A 23,595-nucleotide genomic window follows, 5' to 3' on the forward strand; every position below is an offset into this window, starting at 1 on the left:
CGCACGCTGGTTGGCCGGCGCAGACCAGCCTCTCCTCCCTGCCGGGCGCTGTCAGAGCGTTGCATCACCTCCGGACGCCCGACGCGGCGTGCACGCGGTTCTTTCTTGGCGCGCCCGCACCCGGGCCCTTCAGGTACCTACGCCCTGCGCGCGGTCCTCTTCGGTACCCCTGCCCGCGGGGACGCCCCCAGGTCACCCGGCCCTCTCCGCGGCGTCGCCCCACGTACTCCAACCCCGTGCCCTGCCCGCGGGGTCGCCCCAGGTCACTCCCCCTGCCCTGCCCGCGGGCCCCTTCAGCACCGCCGCCCCGCCGCGCCTGCCGGGGGGGGGCCGGCTGGCTGCGAGAATCCGATGTGGTAGTTTGCTACGTTGGGAGGCCGGGCGAAGTGGCTTGCGGGAACGCGTGGTGGTACTCCTCCCTTTTCAGTCTAGTCTACTTCACGGGCTCCTCCCGGCACAACCCTTCCAGCATTGGCTTTGGAATTTGATTTTGTTTTTTAAGATTTATTTATTTGAGAGAGCCCCAACGACCGGGGAAGGGACGCGGGGGTGGAGATGAAGAGAGTCTAAAGCCGGCTCCGCATAAGCGGGGAGCCTGACCTCACCACCTCGAGATCATGACGTGAACTGAAATCAAGAGTCAGTATCACTGATGGAAATAAGGGCGCTGGCCCAGCGATTCCTTCAGACAAACACTGAACCCTGACGGTACACGTGCTTCTGCAGGCGCTTCTGCGGGCACCGGGCTTGCAGCTGGAGATCCTGGAGAGTGTGGAGCAGACCACAGTGTGTAAGAGAAACAGACTCAGGGAGGGCTATTCTGAGGAGGAGCGAGCATCCTTTCAGCGACATTTCAGCAAGGTGGCGCTGGAGTGCGTGGAGAGAGGTCCAGATGCAGGAGAGCAGATCAGGAAAGGGGTTTTGTTTCCCAGCCGCGTCCGAGACAGATGTACCTGGAGCTGGAGTTTTGTAAGAGGAAAAGTCAGGAGGAAAAGTCTGTGCATAATATTTTTGGGGAGAGAGGAGTGACTGAGTTTTTTTTAATACGAAAATGATACTTTCAGAGCTCCATTAGGAAGGTGGTATGTCAGGTATACCGTATTTACTTTTCTCTTTATTTTAAAAGTTTTGTAATAAAGCGAATATATATCAAAAAAGAAGAAGAAGAAGAAGAGTGGTATGAGGTAATAAGTAAAGACCCGTTTTTTGATGCCGTACTCCACTCCCATAGTAGTTTGGTAGGTGTAGCCTTCTAAATTCAAATACAAAATTACTTAAACATGGGTGTTATTTACATATTTATGTTTTAAGTCTCTTCTTTTACTTATTCATGGATATTTAAGTTGTTTTCACATATTTATTTGTAGGAACAATGCTTCAGTTAACATCTTTGTGCATATTTTATACATTTGTGTAAGTATATCTGCAGGGTATATGTTAAAAGGATATGACTACACTGAGAAAAGGCTAGAGATAGACCTGCCTCTGGGGTTCAGTTTGACTTAATGTGACATATTATGAAGACCTGGGCAGTAGAGAGAACAGAAATAGAATTAAAGGTCAGATTGACATGACCTTGGTGATCAATTGGATGTGGAAATTATCTGGTACTATTAGGGGGACTCAGATTTCAGATAATGGGAAGGAATAGTGGAACTGCTAGTGCACACGGAAGCAATTGTGGCAAGGAGGAGCTTAAATTTGTATTGTATTTTGTTATGTTTTTAGAAGATGAGAGCGCAGGGGAGAAACAGGGAGAGGGAGAGAGAGAATCTTATGGAGGCTCCATGCCCAGCATGGAGCCCGCTGAAGGGCATGATCTCAGACCCTGAGATCATTACCTGAGCTGAAATCAAGAGTCAGGTGCTTAACTGACTGAGCCACCCAAGGCACCCCATGGATATTTATTTTAAAGATATTTTTGTATGCATTTTTAAGATCTATTGACGTAAACACAAGTAAAAATCAAGGAGGGTATCTAGAAATTTCTAAGTAGAAGGTTGACACTAGGGAGATCTGGGAGAGTCTGGAATACAGAAGATTGGCGGGTGAGGATTGTGGTAAGAGGAGACTGCTACCCTTAGCACAGCCTGGTTACTAATCTCCCTCCTGCTCCCCACACCCCATGCCCTGTGGATACTGGATGCTGTTTGCAGGTACAGCTCTCCAGTGGATGTGAAGGGCCAGAGCAATCCTGTGATTTATGCATGGGGGCTGTTTCTCCTCAGCAGCCGCCATAGCCCGGTCACTGATACATGGTCCTCTGTGCCATTATGTTGAGTTTGTGTTTGGCATAATAATGCAGTGGTCCTTAATACTTTGGGGAATAGGGATGCCTGGGTGGTTCAGCAGTTGAGTGCCTGTCTTCGGCCTGGCGTGTGATCCTGGGGTCCTGGGATTGAGTCCCATATCGGGCTCTCTGCATGGAGTCTGCCTCTCTTCTCTGTGTGTCTCTCATGAATAAATAAATAAAACTTAAAAAAAAATACTTTGGGGAATAGAAGCTCCCTAGAAAGTTTGTAAAATTTATGAGCCATCTTCACCCAAAGCTTAAATCTCATTTTCTCAAAAACTAATTAATTAATTTCAGGTACGTTATCCTGAATAACAGAACAGTTCAAGAGTATGACTTACAAACTTTAATGTGCATGCTAACCCTCTAGAATCTTGTTAAAATGCAGCTTCTTACTTCTCAGTCCAAGGTGGTTCTGGTGATTCTGCTGCAGTCAGTACCCATAGAACTGGCCTTGACGAGTGAGAAGTGACAGAAATGTGTTGGTTCCCAAAGATGTTAATCTTCAGATGAAGCTCCTTCAGTTTCAGGTGGACCCCTCATAAATCATTAAGTGCACAGACTAGTACCCTTTCCATCCATGAAAGGCCAGACATTGTAACAAGATCTGAAGATCCAAAATGCCGTTCAACTCCTATTTAATACCAGTTAATGACACACTTAGTCAGAAATGGATGCCTGGATTCATTAAATGGCCCCCATGTTCTTTTCTTATTTTTCTTTCCTAATATAAACCAAAAGACAGCGTCACATCTCAAAAATAAATGAAGGAAAAGGAGAGACACTGCTGGTTTAAAAAAAAAAAAAAAAGCTTAAAAATTAAAAATTTTATATATTTAAAAGGTTTTTTTTGGATGGCGTGGATCAGTTACTGTGCTTAGGTTTTGATGTTTTCAGAATTTAAGTATATAGGTCCCTTTGTTCCTGGACTGTTAAAGTTCTTGAGTTTTTAAGATTCTCTAGTTTCTCTGTTATTTTCTTATTACAGTCTTGTCCCCTTTTAATCTGATGTTGGCTTAGAAACCTGGTCACCAACCTTATTAGAATTATTATGTAAGAATAAATAGGCTTTGAGGAGGAATGGGCTGTAGGATGCTCACTATAAAATTAAGCCCCAGATTGATAAAGTGTTTCTGCAATGGTTATTAAGACTCTAAAAAGCCACTATAAGACTTCTCTCACTGGGACTAAATCCAGAATGTATACAGCTTGTCTTTTGTAAAAAGCATGAGTAAGCAATAAAAGGGATAAAAGAGAAAATTGGAATGAGCTGGCAATTACTTGCCTATAGAAGTCTTCATCTTTTTAGCTTTAAATTTTTTTTAGATTTTACTTGTTCTCCTAAAAGAAATGACGTTATCTCAACAGAAGTGTTTTCTGTCCTGTGAGTGTGGGTAAGAATTCTTACCTACAATGAGATTTACTTTTTCAGGTTATTAATGAATTTTTAGTGTGCTTACATAGAACTTACAAGATTTTTTTGTTTCTTCTTAGAAGTATATTATCTACAATTTTTTAATGTTATATTATACTTAAGAAATAAGTGGAGAATATGATTTTAAAACAAGTTTTACAATAATCAGAAAGTACTGGGGCACCTGGGTGGCTCATTTGGTTCAGCGTCTGCCTTTAGCTCAGGTTGTTATCTTAGGGTCCTGGGATCAAGCCCCATGGTGAGCTCCCTGCTCTGCTGGGAGACTGCTGCTCCTCTTTCTCTGCCCCTCCCCCTGCTTACGCTCTCTCAAGTGAATAAATAAAATCTTTATTTTTTTTAAGATTTTATTTATTTGTTCATGAGAATACACAGAGAGGAGAGAGAGGCAGAGGGAGAAGCAGACTCCATGCAGGGAGTCTGAAGCGGGACTCGATCCCAGGTCTCCAGGATCAGGCCCCGGGCTGAAGGTGGCACTAAACCGCTGAGCCACCAGGGCTGCCCAATAAAATCTTTAAAAAAAAAAAAAAAAAAAAAAAAAAAAAGACAACCCATAGAAAGGGAGAAAGTTTTATGCAAATTCTGTAACAATTAGGGACTTTCGTCTAGAATATATGAAGAACTCTTAGAACTCAACAATTTAAAGACAACCCAGGGCAGCCCTGGTGGCCCAGTGGTTTAGCACTGTTTTTTGGCCCAGGGCGTGATCCTGGAGACCAGGGATTGAGTCCCACGTCGGGCTTCCGGCACGCAGCCTGCTTCTCCCTCTGTCTGTGTCTCTGCCTCTCTCTCTCTCTCTCTCTGTCGTAAATAAATAAAAAATCTTTAAAAAATAAAACAAAAGAACTTAATATTATATTATAATATTATACTTAGACATTGAAGTATGAACCCAGTTTAAACATTGGACAAAGGACAAATGGTAATGTCTCCAAGTAAGATACAAATATTGCCAATAAGCATATGAAAATGTGGTCAACATCACTAATTATTAAGGAAATATAAATCAAAATCATAACGAGATACCACTTCATACCCACTAGAATTTCCTATAATCCAAAAATGGATAGTCAGGAGTGAGGATGTAGAAAAAATGAAATACTTTTTTTTTTTTTTAAGATTTTATTTATTCATTAGAGACACAGCGAGACAGGCAGAGACACAGGCAGAGGGAGAAACAGGCTCCATGCAGGGAGCCCGATGAGGGACTCAATCCCAGGACCCCGGAATCACGCCCTGAGCCGAAGGCAGACACTCAACCACTGAGCCACCCAGGAGTCTGAAAACTGAAATATGTATTCACTGCTGGAAGAAAGTAATATGAGCAGCAGCTTTAGAAAACATTTTTTGGTAGTTTCTCTCTCTCTCTCTTTTTTTTTTTTTTTTAGATTTTAATTTATTTATTCATGAGAGAGAGAGAGGGAGGGAGAGAGGCAGAGACACAGCCAGAGGGAGAAGTAAGCTCCATGCAGGGAGCCTGATGTGGGAGTCAATCCTGAACTCCAAGATCACGTCCGGGCCAAAGGCAGGCACTAAACCACTGAGCCACCCAGGGATCCCCATTTTTTTGGTAGTTTCTCAAAAGTTAAACAGTTACCATATGATCCAGCGATTCCACTCCTGGGTATATACCCAAGAGAACTGAAAACATGTCCACACAAAAACTTACAGCTGAATGTTAATAGCAGGCATGTTCATTGTAGCCGGAAAGTGGAAACATTTCTAATGTCCACGAACTGATGAATGGATAAACACTGCAGCATATGTGTACAATGAAATACTTATTCAGCCATAAAAAGTAATGAAGTATGAAGACATGTTACAACATAGATGAACTTTGAAAACACAATTCTGAGAAGCTAGACACATGATTCCATTTATATGAAATGTCCTGAATAGGAAAACTCAGAGCAGAAAGCAGATTAATGGTTGCCAGGGAGCTGGGCAAGAAGGGAGTAGGGAATGACTACTAACAAACATATCCGGGCTTTTGGAGTAGAGCAGGCAGGGCATTGGTGAAGATGTTCTGGAATTAAAGCATGCTCATGGTTGCACCCACAGAATTGGTTTGTGTACTGTATTTCAAAAAAGCTATAATGTTTATTTTACAGTATCCTGTAGTGTCATGGATAGTAATACCAACCCTCATTTTAACATATACCCCTCTGCTATTCCTAGACTTCTCTGTTGAAAGTAATACACTTGATTTTCTCTTGCAGCAACAACAAAATGGTTCAGCAAGTTCCAGAAAACATCAATTTTCCTGCTGAAGAAGAGAAAATCTTGCAGTTCTGGTCCGAATTTAATTGTTTTCAAGAATGCTTAACGCAATCTAAACATAAGCCAAAGTATGTGAATTTCTTTCGTAATGGTAGAATCCTTAAAAACAGTCATTTCTTAGACTGAGTTCATGAAGGCAGAAACGTTATCCTTCCTTGTGCTCCCAGTCACCTAGCTCTCTATGTAGCAGGTACTTGCAGCAGTAGTTATGTGTTGAATGGATGAGTTTCTAATTTTTTTATTTATTTATTTTATTTTTTAAAGATTTATTTATTTATTTATGAGAGAGAGAGGCAGAGACACAGGAGGAGGGAGAAGGAGGCTCCATGCAGGGAGCCTGACATGGGACACGATCCTGGGACTCCAGGATCATGCCCTGAACCAAAGGCAGGTGCTAAATCGCTGAGCCACCCAGGGATCCCCAGTGGATAAGTTTTAAATGAGAGTAGATGCTGCTCTCTTAGGTCTAAATAGAGGTTTTTTTTTTAATCACTCTTTTCTCATTGTTACCACCCTCATTTAAGCACTAGACTGGTCTTAGCTTCCTGTTGGAGTACATCCTGCCTTTGTAGTCTCCATTCACTTAAAAACCAGTCATTTCTTTATTGTTTTCTTCATATGTCTCTGTGTTCAAAAACTATGAGATAGGTGCTTGTTCCTGTTTTACTGATGAGGTAACTCAGGATCGGGATGAATAACCCCCTTTATGTCATGTAACTCATAAACAAAGTGTGGGTAGCCTGATTGGAAGTCATCCCAGCTCCACCATAACTAGCTTTTTTGAAGGCAGAACCTTTCAGTAAATAACTAACCATTCACGTCTGTGAATTTTCTGGTCTTGCTGCTTTTCTTCTCCCTGAAGACTGTGATAGGAGCTGTCTATAGAAAAATGTCCTAAATTTTTGCTGTTTTAAATTAATTTAACACATTTTTATTATCTCTCTTAGATTTACATTCTATGATGGGCCTCCTTTTGCAACTGGACTGCCTCACTATGGACATATACTTGCAGGGACAATTAAAGATATAGTTACCAGATATGCTCACCAGAGTGGGTTTCACGTTGACAGAAGATTTGGATGGGATTGTCATGGCTTACCTGTGGTATGTTTGGGTCACCAGCCTTATAATAATCTGATTTTTTAATAACCATTGGATTTTATCATATAGTATATTAAAGTATGGTGAATTTTTTCTATAATGTACTTTGTTTCTACAATACTATTTATAGTTTGCTTTCTCTATAGATTTTTTTAGACCGAATTTTTTAAAATCTGTGTTATTTTCTAGAGTTGCTGAATTGCATTTATTTTATAGGGCAGGGATATTAACAATCTTATTGCAAATTTTCAGGAATATGAAATTGATAAGACACTGGGAATCAGAGGACCAGAAGATGTAGCCAAAATGGGGATTGTAGAGTATAACAATCAGTGCCGAGCAATTGTGATGAGATATTCTACTGAGTGGAAGGTATGTTGGGTTATTTTCAGTAAGATGAACGAAAACTTTAATTTTTAAATGGGAATTGAAAAGGTTTGCACTCCTTTGGTGCTTTTTATGAGATATGTCCAAAAGTATGGCTGTTTGTATGAGGTTGTGACATAAGAGGATTGACCATCCTCTTTAAAGAAGTATTTTTGCTTCCACCTCCAACCCTATTAAGCTGTTAGGTTAAACTGCACCCTCTCTTCTGGTTTCTATATGCTCGACTTTCTTCAGTGTTTAGTCTCCACCTACTCACTGTGTATGACAGGAATCAGGCTGTCCTAGAAAGTAAATTAACTTGAATGTCACAGTAAAAAAATTCAGGTGTTAAAAACAATTCCAGTTTGGCTTCAGTGTACTATTAATTTGACTCTCATCCTACCTGCTGCTGTTCATAAGTCCTGTGAATGGCTGACAGAGCTCCAGCCTCTCTTGTTCTAAAGGGTAGAGGAGCAGGGGACCCCTTTCCTCCCTGGTTCTCCAGCTAGTGTGTCTGTAGATCTTAAAAACATGTCTGACTCTCACTCTCTTACCACTTTGTCTTCTCAAATTTGTTGTTATTCAGATTTCCCTGTTCTGCCGACAGTAGTAGTCTCCTAGGCTGCACATATTATCCTCACGATCAAATCAAGTGCCATATCCTATCAAGTCTTTCTTCTTCAGGGTCTTATCTGGTCATTGCATTCCTCCAGCCTAATCCCTGGCCTCCTACCTGCCTTCCTGCATTTAACCATCTTCCGATGGGGCTCGTGTTCTGGTTTTTTGCACTCAGCCTGCCAGGTTCTCTCCCCCGTGAGCCTGCTCATCATGGTCTTCTCTGCTCAGAATTTTGAGTAGCTTCTCTTCCTTGATAAATAAAATCTGATTTCATCAACCTGAAAATCAGAACTCCTCAATTCTCTCCCTAACTTTAATTTTTAAATTTTTTTATTAAAAGTAACATTTTTTAACCTAACTTTGTTCAGTCAGACTTTCTTGCCTGGTTGTCAGGGGGAAAAAAATCTAATGAATGTAATATGCATGTGGCTTTTTTTTTTTTCTTAAAGAAAATTTTTTTTTTAAGATTCATTTATTCATGAGAGACACAGAGAGAGAGGCAGAGACATAGACAGAGGGAGAAGCAGGCTTATCATAAGGAGCCTGATGTGGGACTCAATCCCCAGACCCAGGATCACGCCCTGAGCCAAACACAGATGCTCAACCACTAAGCCACCCAGGCGTCCCTTAAAAAAATTTTTTTAACTTTTCATTTTGAAATAATTCAGACTTATTAGAAAATTTCAGAAACAGAATTCCTCTATACTCCTCTCTTACGTCCCAAATTCTAACACCTTCAATAATCATAATTTTCAAAAGCAAGAAATTAACAGATACAATGTAATAGACCTTCTTCAGATTTAACCCCCTTGTTCCAAAATAATTTCTGATCCAGATCCTGGTCTAAGAACACACGTTGCATGTAGTTGTTATTCCTCTTTATTTTACTTCAATCTGAAGGATTCCCTCAGTCCTTGTCACTTTTGTGTCTTTTTATTATTTTTTTAAGTGTTATTTACTTACTTAATCTCTACACCCAACATGAGGTTCGAGCTCACAACTCCCAAGATCAAGGATCACATGCTCTTCCCACTGAACCAACCAGGCACCTGACCTTGTCACTTTAAAGAGTACAGACCAGTTATTTTGTAGCAAGTCCCCCAAAGTCAGATGTCTTCTCATGATTATGTTAGGTTATGTATGCATTTTTTTCTTTTAAAGACTTATTTATTTATTCATGAGAGACACAGAGAGAGAGAGAGGCAGAGACACAGGCAGAGGGAGAAGCAGCCTCCATGCAGGGAGCCTGACGTGGGACTTGATCCCGGGTCTCCAGAATCAGGCGCTGGGCTGAAGGCGGCACCAAACCGCTGAGCCACCTGGGCTGCCCTATGTATGCATTTTTGACAAGAATGCTCAGAAGTGGGATCCCTGGGTGGTGCAGCGGTTTGGCGCCTGCCTTTGGCCCAGGGCATGATCCTGGAGACCCGGGATCGAATCCCACGTCGGGCTCCCGGTGCATGGAGCCTGCTTCTCCCTCTGCCTCTCTCTCTCTCTCTCTGTGACTATCATAAATAAATAAAAATTAAAAAAAAAAAAAAAAAAGAATGCTCAGAAGTGACATCATGCCCTTCTTGGTCTGCTGTTCCCAGGAGGCCTGCCTCATTCGTGATAATAATTTTCTTCACTAAGATTAATATGCTAGGTTTCTCCATTGTTAGTTTGTAATTTTTCCTTTCTAATTAAGTATGCTATGGGGAAAGTCTTTACAAATATCCTATTTCTTATACTTTTCTTTATGAATTTTAGCATCCATGATGATTCTTGCCAGCAACAATTATACCTATGCTATTTGCCAAATGGTAGTTTGGGTAGACTTTTATGAAGAAATATTAATATTTGTAAGTAACATCATCTGCATGTAGAATGAATGCCAAGAAAACTGTTTCTTAATCTTACGTAGTATGCTGTTTACAATATAGATTTAATTGAAACATTGGTTATTTTGTTTTCCCAAAATCATTGTATGTGGTGATGATAGAAATGAAATACACTGATGCACAGTAACAATTATCATTTTCTAATAACTCCAATATTCATATTTTTAAAGTCCACTGTTACCAGACTTGGCCGATGGATTGACTTTGACAATGACTACAAAACTCTGTATCCACAATTCATGGAATCTGTCTGGTAGGTTTACTTGAAGTGTAAATATAATGAATATTCTGTTTATTGCTTAGCACAGAGATTGTCTAGCATGAATCATTCTTTCAGATTCACAATTATTTATTTAAAATTTTGGGGCTGATTTTTGTTTGTTTTTAAAGCTTTATTTTATTTTTTTAGAGCACTTTTAATTTCACAGCAAAATTGAGAGGAAGGTACAGAGATTTCCCATATTCCCTTGCACCTATACATGTACAGCCTCCTCCACTACAAACATCCCCACCAGAGTGGGACATTTGTTGCCATTGGTGAACATGCATTGACACATCACCACCACCCAAACTCCATAGTTTGCATTAAGGTTCACTCTGGGTGTTGTGCATTCTTTGAGTTTGGGTGGATGACATATAGGCATCATTCTAGCATCATACAGAGTATTTTCACTATCCTAAGAACCCTCTGTGTACCAACTGTTTATCTCTTTCAGCCTCTAGATTTTTTTTTTAACTCAGTAAAGTTTGGATTCTGCTAAGATAATAGGATACACATAATATTCTGTGGTATATAATGGCTCCAACAGGTTAAGCAGCAACCTGTAATCAAATACATTAGAATTTTTCAATCATAACACACAATTGTTCATGCCAAGCTGATAAAGAATGTAAATGGCCTGATGTCAATTAAAGGTTTGTTTGTTTTTGCCAAATTAGAACCAAATTTTGGAAAGTAAGTTTCAGAAGTAGTTTTCTGTTTGTTTTTGTTTTGTTTTGTTTTTTAATTTTTATTTATTTATTTATGATAGTCACACAGTGAGAGAGAGAGAGGCAGAGACATAGGCAGAGGGAGAAGCAGGCTCCATGCACCGGGAGCCCAATGTGGGATTCGATCCCGGGTCTCCAGGATCGCACCCCAGGCCAAAGGCAGGCGCCAAACCGCTGCGCCACCCAGGGAACCCTGTTTTGTTTTTTAAATAATTAAGTCTAAGAGATTGTGTACGTGAATTTTATACTGAGATAAGTTGTATAGTGTAATCACTTGCATAGCACTTTTAGAATGAACGTTACTTCTTTTTACTATTTTTTTTTTTTTAAGATTTTATTTATTTATTCATGAGAGACACAGAGAGAGAAAGAGGCAGAGACACAGGCAGAGGGAGAAGCAGGCTCCATGTGGGGAGCCCGACACGGGACCCGATCCCGGGACTTCAGGACCAGGCCCTGGGCCAAAGGCAGGGCCTAAACCACTCAGCCACCTAGGGATCCCCCTCTTTTTACTATTATAAAACAAGTGTTGCAATTCCAAAGTCCTAATAGCTGAATGAGAATCCTAAAACAGAATGAGAATCATTACATATCCTTACTGGACAAATGGGCACTATTATTATGATTTCAGAGTGCCCTAAGTACATACCTCAGGCCTTAAGGAAGTTCTACTTTTATTAAATTATGCATAATGACAGGTGAGTTGCAAAGCTGTTTGTTACAGTGCACTTGGTGCTGCATTGTAGGCTCTTGTGGCTCTTACTGCCTTCCTGTCTACCTGCTTACATTTCTGTCAGTCAAGATCTGATCTATTGTACATGGTTGGCACAAGTCCTTTGCCTTTGAGGAGCTAGATACCTTGGTGGGCAGTTCTCTGACCCTATGACTTGACATGCCAGAGACTTTGGAGAGGGGGCTTCTCATTCACTGAGCAGCCAGAATTCTCATGATTAGAGAAACTCTAAAAACTAGGATTCGGATTAAACACCTGGGGAGAAAAAAGTACTATTAATGCTCTGGATTAGGGCTGTTGAGTGCTTAAATGAGGCTAGTGTGAAGGTTAAAAGACAAAAGTAAAACATAAATAATTAGGCAATACACAAAATAAAAAGATGTAAAATGTGACATCAAAAACATACAACATGTGCAGTGGGAAGAGTGAAAATGTAGTTTTAGAATGCGTTCAAACTGAGGTTATTATCAACTTAAAATAGACCACTACATATATAAGCTATTACATGTGAGCCTCATGGTATTCACAAAGCAAAAACCTATAGCAAATACAAAAAAGATCAAAGAAGAATCTTAAGCATAATACTAAAGAAAGTCATCAATCATAAAGGAAGAGAGACAAGAAGAAAGGAACAATAGAACTACAAAAAGCTGGAAAACAACAAAATGACAGTAAGCACATACCTATCAGTAATTAAATGTAAATGGACTAAAATCATCAATCTAAAAACAGAGTGGCTGAATGTATTAAAAAAAATAAGACCTATCTATATATTGCCTACAACTCACCTCAGGGATGCCTGGGTGGCTCAGTGGTCAAGTGTCTGCCTTTGGCTCAGGCCAAGATCCCGGGGTACTGGAATCAAGTCCCACATCAGGCTCCCTGCAGGGAGTCTGCTTCTCCCTCTACCTATGTCTGTGCCTCTCTCTGTCTCTCTCATGAATAAATAATCTTTAAAAAAAGAGAGAGAGAGACTCACCTCACCTCACATGTAAGGAAACAGACTGAAAGTGAAGGGATGAAAAAAGATGTTCCATGCAAATGGAAACCAAAAGAAAGTTGGGGTAGCTATACATACCAGAAAAAGACTTAAAAAAGACTGTGTAATAAGAGACAATGGCACCGTATGAGAAAAGCACCAATCTAACAAGAAGATCTAACAATGACAAATGTTTATAGAGCCAGAAGAGGAGCATCTAAATATATAGTATGAATATTGTCAGACCTAAAGGTAGAAATTAACAATGCAGCAATAGTATGGGACTCTAATAACCCAATTATTTCCAAACAAATCCAATAAGGAAACATTAGACTTAAACGACACAGCAGACCAAGTGGACTTAACAGATATATATAGAACAAACAACAGAACACACATTCTTAATTGCGCATGGAAACTTTTCCAGGATAGATCACATGATACTCACAAAACAGGTCTTAATAAATTTAAGAATATTAAAATCAGGGCAGCCCGGTGGCCCAGCGGTTTAGCACAGCCTTCAGCCCAGGGCGTGATCCTGGAGACCCGGGATCGAGTCCCACTTCGGGCTCTCTGCATGGAGCCTGCTTCTCCCTCTGCCTGTGTCTCTGCCTCTCTCTCTCTCTCTCTGTGTCTGTCATGAATAAATAAATAAAATCTTTTTAAAAAAAGAATATTAAAATCACATCAAGCCTGTTTTCTGACCATGTGGTATAGAACTAAAAAATCCATTACAAGAGAAAAAGACTGGAAAAGCCACAAATATGTGGAGATTAATGTGTTACTAAGCAACCAGTGGGTCAATGAAGAAATTAGAAAATTAAAAGGAGAAATTAAAAAACACTTTGAGAGAAATGAGAATGGAAATACAACATAACTAATCTATGGGAAATAGCAAAAGCAATTCTGAGAGGAAAACTGGTAGTGATACAGGCCTATTTAACAAACAAGAAAACTCTCAATCTAACTTTACACTTACAAGAACTGGAAAGTAGAACAGAACGCCAAACATTAGTAGGAAGAAAGAAAGAATAAAGATAAGTGCAGAAGGTACACCTGGGTGGCTCAGTGGTTGAGCGTCTACCTTCAGCTTGGGGCTTGGTCCCGGGGTCCTGGGATCAAGTCCCGCATCAGGCTCCCTGCATGGAGCCTGCTTCTCCCTCTGCCTGTGTCTCTGCCTCTCTCTCTCTCTGTCTCTCATAAATAACTAAAATCTTAAAAAAAAAAAAATGCAGAAGTAAATGAAATAAAAACTAAAAAGAGTAGAAAAGATCATTGAAACTAAGAGGTGGCTCTTTTAAAATAGAAATCATATTGTTAAACCTTTATAGCCACCAAGAAAAAAATCCCAATCCCCAAATTTCTATGGAACCACAAAGACGCCAAAAAGCAAAAGCCATCTTGAGAAAGAAGAACAAAGCTAAAGGTGTCCTGCTTTTTTATTTCAAACTATTTTACAAAGCTATAGTAATCAAAACAGTACACTATTGGTGTAAAATCAGACATATAAATGGAACAGAATAGAAAACCCAGAAATTAACCCAGGCTTACATGGTTAATTAATCTATGACAAAAGAGCCAAGAATGTACAATGGAGAATGGACAATCGCTTTAATAAATGGAGCTGGGAAAGCTGGACAGCCACATGCAAAAGAATGAATCTAGACTAGTGTCTTATACATAAAATTAACTCAGGGGATCCCTGGGTGGCTCAGCGGTTTAGCGCCTGCCTTTGGCCCAGGGCGCGATCCTGGAGTCCCGGGATTGAGTCCCGCACCAGGCTCCTGGCATGGAGCCTGCTTCTCCCTCCTGTGTCTCTGCCTCTCTCTCTCTTTCTATGTCTATCATAAATAAATAAATCTTAAAAAAATTTTTTTTAAAATGATAAAATTAACTCAGATGGATTAAAGATTTGAATATAAGACCTGAAACCGTAGAAGAAACCTTAGGCAGTAAACTATGCATCCATCCTAGCAATCATTTTGGATATGACTCCAAAAGACTGGCAGTCAAAGCAAAAACCAAATGAAATTACATCAAACGAAAGAGCTTCTATACAGCAAAAGAAGCCATCAATAAAATGAAATGACAACGCCTTGAATGGGAGAAAATAAATTTGTAATTTGTATTTGGTAAAGGATTAATATCCAAAGTACGTAAAGAACTTATAAAACTCAGTAGCAGGGGATCCCTGGGTGGCACAGCGGTTTAGCGCCTGCCTTTGGCCCAGGGCGCGATCCTGGAGACCCGGGATCGAATCCCACGTCGGGCTCCCGGTGCATGGAGCCTGCTTCTCCCTCTGCCTGTGTCTCTGCCTCTCTCTCTCTCTCTCTCTCTCTCTCTCTCTCCCTCTCTCTCTGTGACTATCATAAATAAATAAAAATTAAAAAAAAAAAAAAAAACTCAGTAGCACAAGAAAATCTGAGTTAATGGGCTGAGGACCTGAAGATATATTTTTCCAGAGAAGACATGCAAATGCCAACAAACCTGAAAAAATACTTAACATCACTAATCATGAGGAAAATATAAATCCAAAAAATATATATATGTAAATCAAAACCACAATGAAATATTACCTTATATTTGTCAGAATGGCTTCTATCCGAAAAGACAAATGACAAGTGTTGGTGAGGATGTGGAGAAAAAGGAATGATGAACTGTGGGTGAGAATGCAGATTGGTATAGATACTATGGAAAATAGTATGGAGGGTCCTCAAAAAAATTAGAAATATCGTGGTCAGTAATTGTACTTCTGGGTATTTTTCCAAAAAAAGAAAGAAAACACAAATTCAAAAAGGTATATGTGCCATTATGTTCATCACAGTGTTCTGTACAGTAGCCAGGAAATGATGTCTAAGAGTGCGTTGATGGATAAATAGATAAAAAAGAAGTGGGGTGAGGGGGTGCCTGCGTGGCTCAGTCAGTTAAGTGTCAAACTGTTGATTATGGCTCAGGTCATGATCTGAGTCAGTGAGCTCGAGCCCTGAGTCGGACTCTGGTAGAGTCTGCTTGAAACTCTCTCTCTCTTCCCCCCTCTGACACTCTGCTCGCAAGGGTGTTCGTTTTCTGTCTCTCCTCTCTCTCAAATAAAAGAAAATATTTTTTAAAAGATATGGGAGAGAAGGTTATGGTGGCTCAGTCAATTAAGGGTCTGACTTTTGATTTTGGCTTAGGTCATGACCTCAGGGTTGTGAGATCAAGCCCCACATCAGGCTCCACACTGAGTACAGCCTGTTTAAGATTCTCTTTCAACCCCCCATCCTTTCCCTCTAAAAAGAAAAAGATGTGTGTGTAAACTATATAAAATATCCTCAAGCCATAATAAAGAGTAATTCTTGCTATTTGTGACAACATAGGTGGACCGTGAAGGTATTACACTAAGGGACCTAAGTCACAAAGACAAATACCATATGATTTCACTTACATGTGGAATCTAAAAAAACAAAACTCAGACATAGCAGAATGGTGTTTGCCAGAGGGAAGAGGGATTGGCTGTGGGCAGTGGGTAGAAGGGGTTGAGAAGTACAGACTTTCAGATACAAAATAAACCATGGAGATGTAGCATACAGCATGGTGACTATAGTCAGTAATATAGTAGTGCTTCATGAGTCTTGAAGTTCTCATTATAAAACAAAGTTACTGTGACCTTGGTGGTAGACAGTAACTAAACTTACTATGGTGATGACTTTGCAGTGTGTTCTAATATCAAATCCTCACATTGTATGCCTGAATCTAATATGATGCTACATGTTAATTTTGCCTCAATGAAAAAAATTATAAACTTGGGAAACTTTATATAAAACATTTTTAATCTTTATTTAAAGCCAAACAATACTATGAAAAAATATGCACATTTTCCCATAAAAATGTATTTTAGCAAATGAGAACGTTTTAATTCATTTATTATACCAAGCACATAGGAATTGGATTATAAAAATTATGCATAAAGGCAGAATTAAGGGTTCCCACCAATGCTTCCTGACATCCAGCTGGGACTGGTGAGTATTCCCCACAGGAAACCCCAGGATAACTGTTACCATTGCCATATCAGCACCTTGGTACATTTAGCATAAAACAACATGGTTAATGTTTAATAAAAGTTTTTAACTAACTATAGAAATACCCTAATCCCAATTGGTTTATGCTTTTTAAATTGCCTTATAAAACTATCTATTATAGTAAAATTTAAGCAATACACCAGAAAACTATTAAGAAAAGCAAAAACTCTGAAATCCCAACCATAGTTAACAATTGGTAAAAATCTTTTTCAGCATCTCTAAAAAATGTAATAAGTATATGGATATGTACAGTTTTACCCATTGAGTACCTCAGTGTACAATATGGTGTCAATTGCTTTTCTCACACAACTCAAGTCATGAACATCTTTCCATGTACAGTTATTACCACTTTTAATGTACACAATATTTGATACGATTCTGTCCTAATTTACCAGCTGGTAGCCAGTTGAGAGACATGGTTAGCTGATAGAATGTAGACAAACTGGCATAAATGAGTTTGGGGAGATGGGATTTTGGTTGTATCGTTGTAAAATGGTGTCTTTCATTGCTAGGTGGGTCTTCAAACAGCTCTATGACAAAGGCCTTGTATATAGAGGCGTGAAAGTCATGCCTTTCTCCACCGCGTGCAACACTCCACTGTCCAACTTCGAGTCTCACCAGAACTACAAGGTGCGTGTGATGTCATTGGGTGTTAACTTATGCACAGGGAAGTCGAAGGGTTGTAATCCCAGGAACTAGTCCCAGTGAGAAATGTTAGCCTGGGGAATCTGTCAGGTTGACGATTCTTATGGAGTGCTGCTAATGTACTGGTCACTGAGCTGAGGCTGTATGCAGAGTGAAAGTGAGGGATTCTTTCCCCTGTGGGATTGGGAGTGTTGTGTCCTCATGTGACAGACTCTGCTTGCTTCCACTGTATCTTTGTGCCTCTGCCCTGTTTCCCTCCAGTCACTGCTTTTGAAAGAGTTCTTGGCTTGGATGAGAATGCCTTGTCTGAGATTTCGTGTTATTCATTTGTTGAATTTGGAAGCAAATCTGATTTGTTCTTGGTTGATAGTATTAGGATCTTTTTTCGGATGAAGGGAGTCACCACATCACTGCTCTGATAGAGTTTAGATGGGTCTTATCACCAAAGCACACTCACTGCTTTATCTTCTCTCCACAGGCATAACGGCAATAAGTTGAGTCTGAACCATGGGTGTATATTCAGGAGGTCATTCCTCAGACTTGAGCTGGTCCTCATTGTTTTTAAAGGACACTCATTTGTCTGAAATTTGTTTTTTTTGTACATTGTTTAAAACACAAGAAATGTTTATTTTTTAACATTACCATTATAAAAAAAAAGTTCTCAGTCATCCTTGATATGTAATATTCTAAAGGTTTAATTCCTAGATGTCATCAGTGTTTATATTTCGTTGTCTCTCAAATACCTTTTTCCTTCGGTTCTTTGATGTTGTTTTCTTTTTTTAAAAGATTTTATTTATTTATTCATGAGAGACACAGAGAGAGAGAGAGAGAGAGAGAGGCAGAGACACAGGCAGAGAGAAGCAGGCTCCATGCAGGGAGCCCGATGTGGGACTTGATCCTGGGTCTCCTGGACCAGGCCACGAGCCAAAGGCAGCACTAAACCGCTGAGCCACCCAGGCTGCCCTGAGGTCGTTTTCATTGGGATCTAAGGAAGGTCCATGCATGAAAGCAAATGTCTTTCTGTTTTCATCTATGGTCTCGACTTCCTCTCTTTCCCCCTTTTTCTTTCCATGCAAATCATTGTTTAGGAAACAGGTTTTATCTTCTAGAGTTTCCTACAGTGAATTTTGCTAATTATGTCTCTGTAGTCCTCAGTGTTTTGTAGATTTGTACTTCATCTTGTGTTTGTTGGTGTCCTTCATTCAGCATGTGCATCTTTAAGAGAGGTCAGTGTTGACAATGGCATTTGTTGTGTCTGGCTTTTCTCTCTCAGCATGATGTTTGTGACAGCCATCCGTGTTGTGTGTAGCTACGGATCTTTTATTCTAGCTTCTGTGCAAGTGAGTAGTCCACAATTTACAGATTTATAGCACCTTTCTCTTCCCCACGTCCTTCCTCACAACCTGAGAGGAACCACTGTGAATTTGATATTTCTTTCCATTCTCATTTTTATACGTTTACTGTCTGCCTATATATTCACAAACAGTGCGTAGCATTCTTAGGCCTATCTTTAATCTCATCCATAGTACTCACTCTGTACCTTGCCTTTCATAGGAAATAGTATGTTTTAAAGATTCTTTGTCTGATACATGTAGCTTTAAGTTAATTTTTATCGGGGATCCCTGTGTGGCTCAGCAGTTTAGCGCCTGCCTTTGGCCCGGGGCACGATCCTGGAGTCCCGGGATCGAGTCCCACGTCGGGCTCCCAGCATGGAGCCTGCTTCTCCCTCCTCCTGTGTCTCTGCCTCTCTCTCTCTCTCTCTCTCTCTCTTTATGTCTATCATAAATAAATAAATAAATCTTTTTAAAAAAAAGTTTATTTTTATCTGCTATGTAGTGTTTTGTAGAACAAATAGATTGCAATGTCTTCTTTTTTTCTTTAAGACCCTTATTTATTTATTCATGAGAGACACAGAGAGACAGGCAGAGACACAGGCAGAGGGAGAAGCAGGCTCCATGCAGGGAGACCGATGTGGACTCAATCCAGGACTCCAGGATCACACCCTGAGCTGAAGGCAAGATGCTCAACTGCTGAGCCACCCAGGCGTCCCCATTGTCTTCCTTCTTTTGATAGACCGTGTGAGTTGTTTTGAAGGGTATAGCCCTTTTTCTTACTGGGGGCAGACAGTGTTGCTAAGAACATTTTAGCTTAACCCTTGTGTACTTCTGCTGAAGTGTTCTTTGGCTTCTAGATTTCTACGTTAGATCCCCATACTAGCTTGTGAGCTTCTAGAGTTCACAGGGGGCAGACTCTTCTGTAAGTAAACAAGTACATTCTCTTGGGATGAGCAAGCTGTGCAGAGGTAAACTGACTTACAGGATAGAGTACTTCCAGCTGTTCCACAAGGTAAACCAATTGTGTTTAAAAAAATTTTTTTTATGTTGTGTAAATTTTTAGACATTGTACTATATATAAATGACTTGTACCTTACATTCTTTTTTGTGTCTGGCTTCTCTTGTTCAAGATTATATTTGTGAAAAGTCATCTGTGTTGTGTGTACTTGTAAATCATCATTTTAATACTGCCTAGCCCTTAATTTACCCACAGTACCATTGATGGGCATTTAGGTAATTTCCAGTTTGGGAATCTTATCAGTAGTGCTACTGTGAACATTCTAGAAGTTGTCTTTGGGGAGCATTCATGCACATTTCTTCTATGGGTTACATGCCCAGGAGTGGAATTACTGGGTCATAGTGTGTACTTAACATTGAGCTCTAGTATTGGGGTGGGCAAACTGTGAAGTGCCAGATAGTACTTCAGGCCTTGTGGGCGGATGATCTCTGTTGCAAGTATTCAACTCTTGTCAAAACCATTCCTAGCTCCTGGGGTGTGAGAACACAGGTGACCATCTGGGTTGGCCCAGGCACCATGGTTTGCCTTCTCCCACTCTCAGAGGTACCAGCGCACTTCTCCAAGCTGGGTGTCCTGATCTGTGCTCCTGCCAGACAGATCTGGTTACTCTGTAATCTTGCCCCACTTAGCGTTTTCTGCCTCCTGTCTCTAGCCATTCTACATTCTGTGTTGGTTGCAGCGAAGGTTTGTTTTTGTTTTTACTTCTGACATAATTTTAGACTTATAGGAATGTTTACCTTTCATGATAGTCACCCTCTTCCACCTTGTCTGTGTTCTCCGCTCTCCAGGGCATGGTGGGAGCCCAGGGCCCTTGGAGAGCAGGTTGAGGATATGATGTCCCTTTTCCTGTAAAGGTTTAAGTATATATTTCTTAAAATCCATATTCTTAAATAATTGAAATTAGAGAATCAACATTGATAAAATATTACCATCTAATCTGTAGGTTGTACCATCTAATCTGTAGACTATTAATCTGTTAATGGTCCTAGTAATGTCATTTTCAGCAAAAGAGAATCATAGGGTATGTGTTTTGCTTGGATGCTCCATCTGCAGCTTTAGAACAGTGCCATGGTGTCTGATTCATGACACTGGCCCTCGAGGCATGCAGGCCGGCACTTCCTTCAGGTTTGTTTGACAGTTCACATGTGAATGAGGTGAAGCTTATAGAGCTCATATTTCTCAGGGCACTTTATTTAGAATGCAGTTAGTTTGTTGGAATCAGAAGATAAGCTTTTCTACTCTGGAGCTATTTATTAAATATTTTTAAATCCTTGATATTTTCGTGTTACCATAGAGGTGGAACCAATTTTTTACTTAATGAACTGAATTAATATTGGCATATTGCAACTTAAGTACATGGTGTTTTAAAATGACTCATCTTTATAGTTTGGAATAAAGAATAACTCTGTCTTCTAAAACAATTATTTTTGACCTAACCTATTATGGATTTATTATAAAAATAGATCATTATAATAGTGAAACCTGTAATCCGTATTCCTCTTAATATACTTAAAGTGTTTTACTTGTGATGACTAAGGTAAGGTAAGGTCATTGTTAAAACATTTTTTAAAAATATTAAAAAAAATAGGGATCCTTGGGTGGCTCAGCAGTTTAGTGCCTGCCTTCGGCCCAGGGCGTGATCCTGCAGTCCCGGGATCAAGTCCTGCGTTAGGCTTCTTACATGGAGCCTGCTTCTCCCTCTGCCTGTGTCTCTACCTGTGTCTCTCTGCCTCTTTCTGTGTCTCTCATGAATAAAGAAATAAATTTAAAAATAATAAAAAATATATAAAAATATAAAAAAAGTATTTGGAATTTATATTTTCTTTTTATAAATATGGCAACTGGTTTTTATTCTGGAAATCTATTTATTCTTTAGGATCAGTTCTTTTCTTCGGTATCTTACTGTTACGGATTTTGTAAAACAGTATCTTATATCATTTTATTTCAGGATGTTCAAGACCCTTCAGTGTTTATAACTTTCCCTTTGGAGGAAGACGAAAATGTGTCTTTGGTGGCCTGGACAACCACTCCTTGGACTCTGCCTAGTAACCTGGCCCTGTGTGTTAATCCAGAAATGCAGTATGTGAAGATTAAAGGTAAGTGTGGGCCTGATTGTTTATGATGGATATGGAGGAGATCATTTTAACTTATTTTGGGATAGAATCAAAGCTTACATTTCTTTTGGAGTAAAAATAGAAGTTTTTGAAAAAGTGTTAGACTTAAACAGAAGAATAATCTTTAAAATAACCTGAAAAAGAAATGCACGTAAAAATTAAAATAGTAGATATAAATAAATGGTCCTTGTAATTTCCAGGTTTTAATACTTTTACACATCATGCCCCTATTAGCAGATGAGGATCTGGAGATTGATAGAGGTGGTGTCTCATCATTGCTAGGAATCTCTGATGTGTATTTTTTCATTACCACCAACCAGTTAACGTCATTCAGACACTAGCTACCTGGAGATAGCATCAGATCACACTGGTTAAGGGTTCAGGCCTACATGGCATCCCCCCACAGCCTCACTGCAGATGCCAGTTGCAAGTTCTGTGCTTCTAATATTACCATGATCTCTCCTTGATTTGGATTAATTTGCTAGACAGGCTCATAACTCAGGGAAACAAAGGCACCTGGGTGGCTCAGTGGTTGAGTGCCTGCCTTTGGCTCAAGTCGTGATCCTGGGGTCCTTGGATTGAGTCCTGCATCAGGCTCCCCATAGGGAACCTGCTTCTCCCCCTGGCTGTGTCTCTGCCTCTCTCTCTGTGTCTCTCATGAATAAATAAATAAAATGTTTACAAACATTAAAAAAATCTCGGGAAACATTGTAGTGGTTTATTGTGAAAGGATATAAAGGATACACAGGAATCATCCAGTGAGGTACATGGGGTGAGGTCTAGAAGGGTCCTGAGCACAAGAGCTTCTTCCTACCATGGAGCTGGAGTGGGTTGCCCTCACTAAGTGATGTTACTTCATGACTTAATTACGTTAAATCTCTGGCTGTTGGTGATTAAACTCCACCCTTAGGTGAACTGGGGGCTTTTCAAAAGTCCCCTCATCCGTATGACAAAGGACACCTTAATGGCAGTTATCACTTAGGAAATAACAAGGGTTTTAGGAGCCATGCCAGGAAGGAGGACTAAGACTGAAATACATAGTTACTATAAATCTGGTACCAGAACTGGAGAGAGTTCACCAAAGTCCTGATGAAGCTCTTTCCATAGAGATTTATATGAAAAAAGACCTTCAGGTTTAGATAGTTGATGAAAGGAGGAAAAGCCAGGGAAAAGAAGGGAAAATTGTAGCCAGAAAGACACAACCATACAAGATAGGTGACATGATTTACATGATTTACAACAGCTTATGGGGAAAGGAACCCTGGAGGTGCAGGCCTGGAAACCATGTGTTTTTATTACTTAGCAGTGGCCTGGATGCTGATAGGACCAGCAGCTAGCTTCTCGTGCTCTCAGCCGTGGGCACAAAGCCTCTCCAGGCAGGGGGAGATCCCGGTGTATCCCTGGGGATATGGCCCTTCTCTAGTGAGCCTATAGCCTGGGGGGCCATCAGGCAGACAGTTCAATACTGTCCTTCCTCTGCCTACATGCGACTCGCCTACTTGCTGGACCATGTGTCCTAAGTTTTATACAGAAAATGTTGACTCTGCTGACAGACACTGGTGTTGCTGGTGCTAGTGGGTGACAGTGTTGTTCATAGTAACTTTTCAGTGAATTGCAAAGGCCTTCACAGTGATCTATAGATACTGATGTTTCTTATAGTGAACTGAGCATATGTCACAGACTTTAACAAATCCTTGGTTATATCAGAGGCGCCTGGCTGGCTCAGTTGGAAGAGCGTGCAATTATTGATCTCG

General features: G+C 40.2%; 1 protein-coding gene and 1 non-coding gene across 5 annotated transcripts in view; both read left to right on the forward strand.

Moving 5' to 3' along the window:
* IARS1 (isoleucyl-tRNA synthetase 1) overlaps positions 1-23,595 on the forward strand; it is a 68,968-nt gene continuing 45,373 nt past the window's right edge. For 2 of the 4 annotated variants that reach the window (XM_038527397.1, XM_038527395.1), the window contains exons 1-7: positions 1-133; positions 5,945-6,073; positions 6,953-7,109; positions 7,359-7,478; positions 10,141-10,223; positions 17,243-17,360; positions 21,676-21,823. In XM_038527397.1, the coding sequence (XP_038383325.1) occupies positions 5,955-6,073; positions 6,953-7,109; positions 7,359-7,478; positions 10,141-10,223; positions 17,243-17,360; positions 21,676-21,823 (745 nt within the window). In that variant the 5' untranslated portion in view covers positions 1-133; positions 5,945-5,954. Of the gene's footprint in view, positions 134-768; positions 791-5,944; positions 6,074-6,952; positions 7,110-7,358; positions 7,479-10,140; positions 10,224-17,242; positions 17,361-21,675; positions 21,824-23,595 lie in introns of those variants that run through there. The other 2 variants (XM_038527396.1, XM_038527394.1) reach the window with 2 other exon arrangements.
* LOC119869926 lies at positions 2,128-2,259 on the forward strand. Its single transcript, XR_005354905.1, has one exon. It is a non-coding gene; the product is annotated as a small nucleolar RNA SNORA84 (small nucleolar RNA).

This window comes from Canis lupus, chromosome 1 (assembly GCF_011100685.1).
Source record: "Canis lupus familiaris isolate Mischka breed German Shepherd chromosome 1, alternate assembly UU_Cfam_GSD_1.0, whole genome shotgun sequence".
In the NCBI taxonomy this organism is placed as follows: domain Eukaryota; kingdom Metazoa; phylum Chordata; class Mammalia; order Carnivora; family Canidae; genus Canis; species Canis lupus.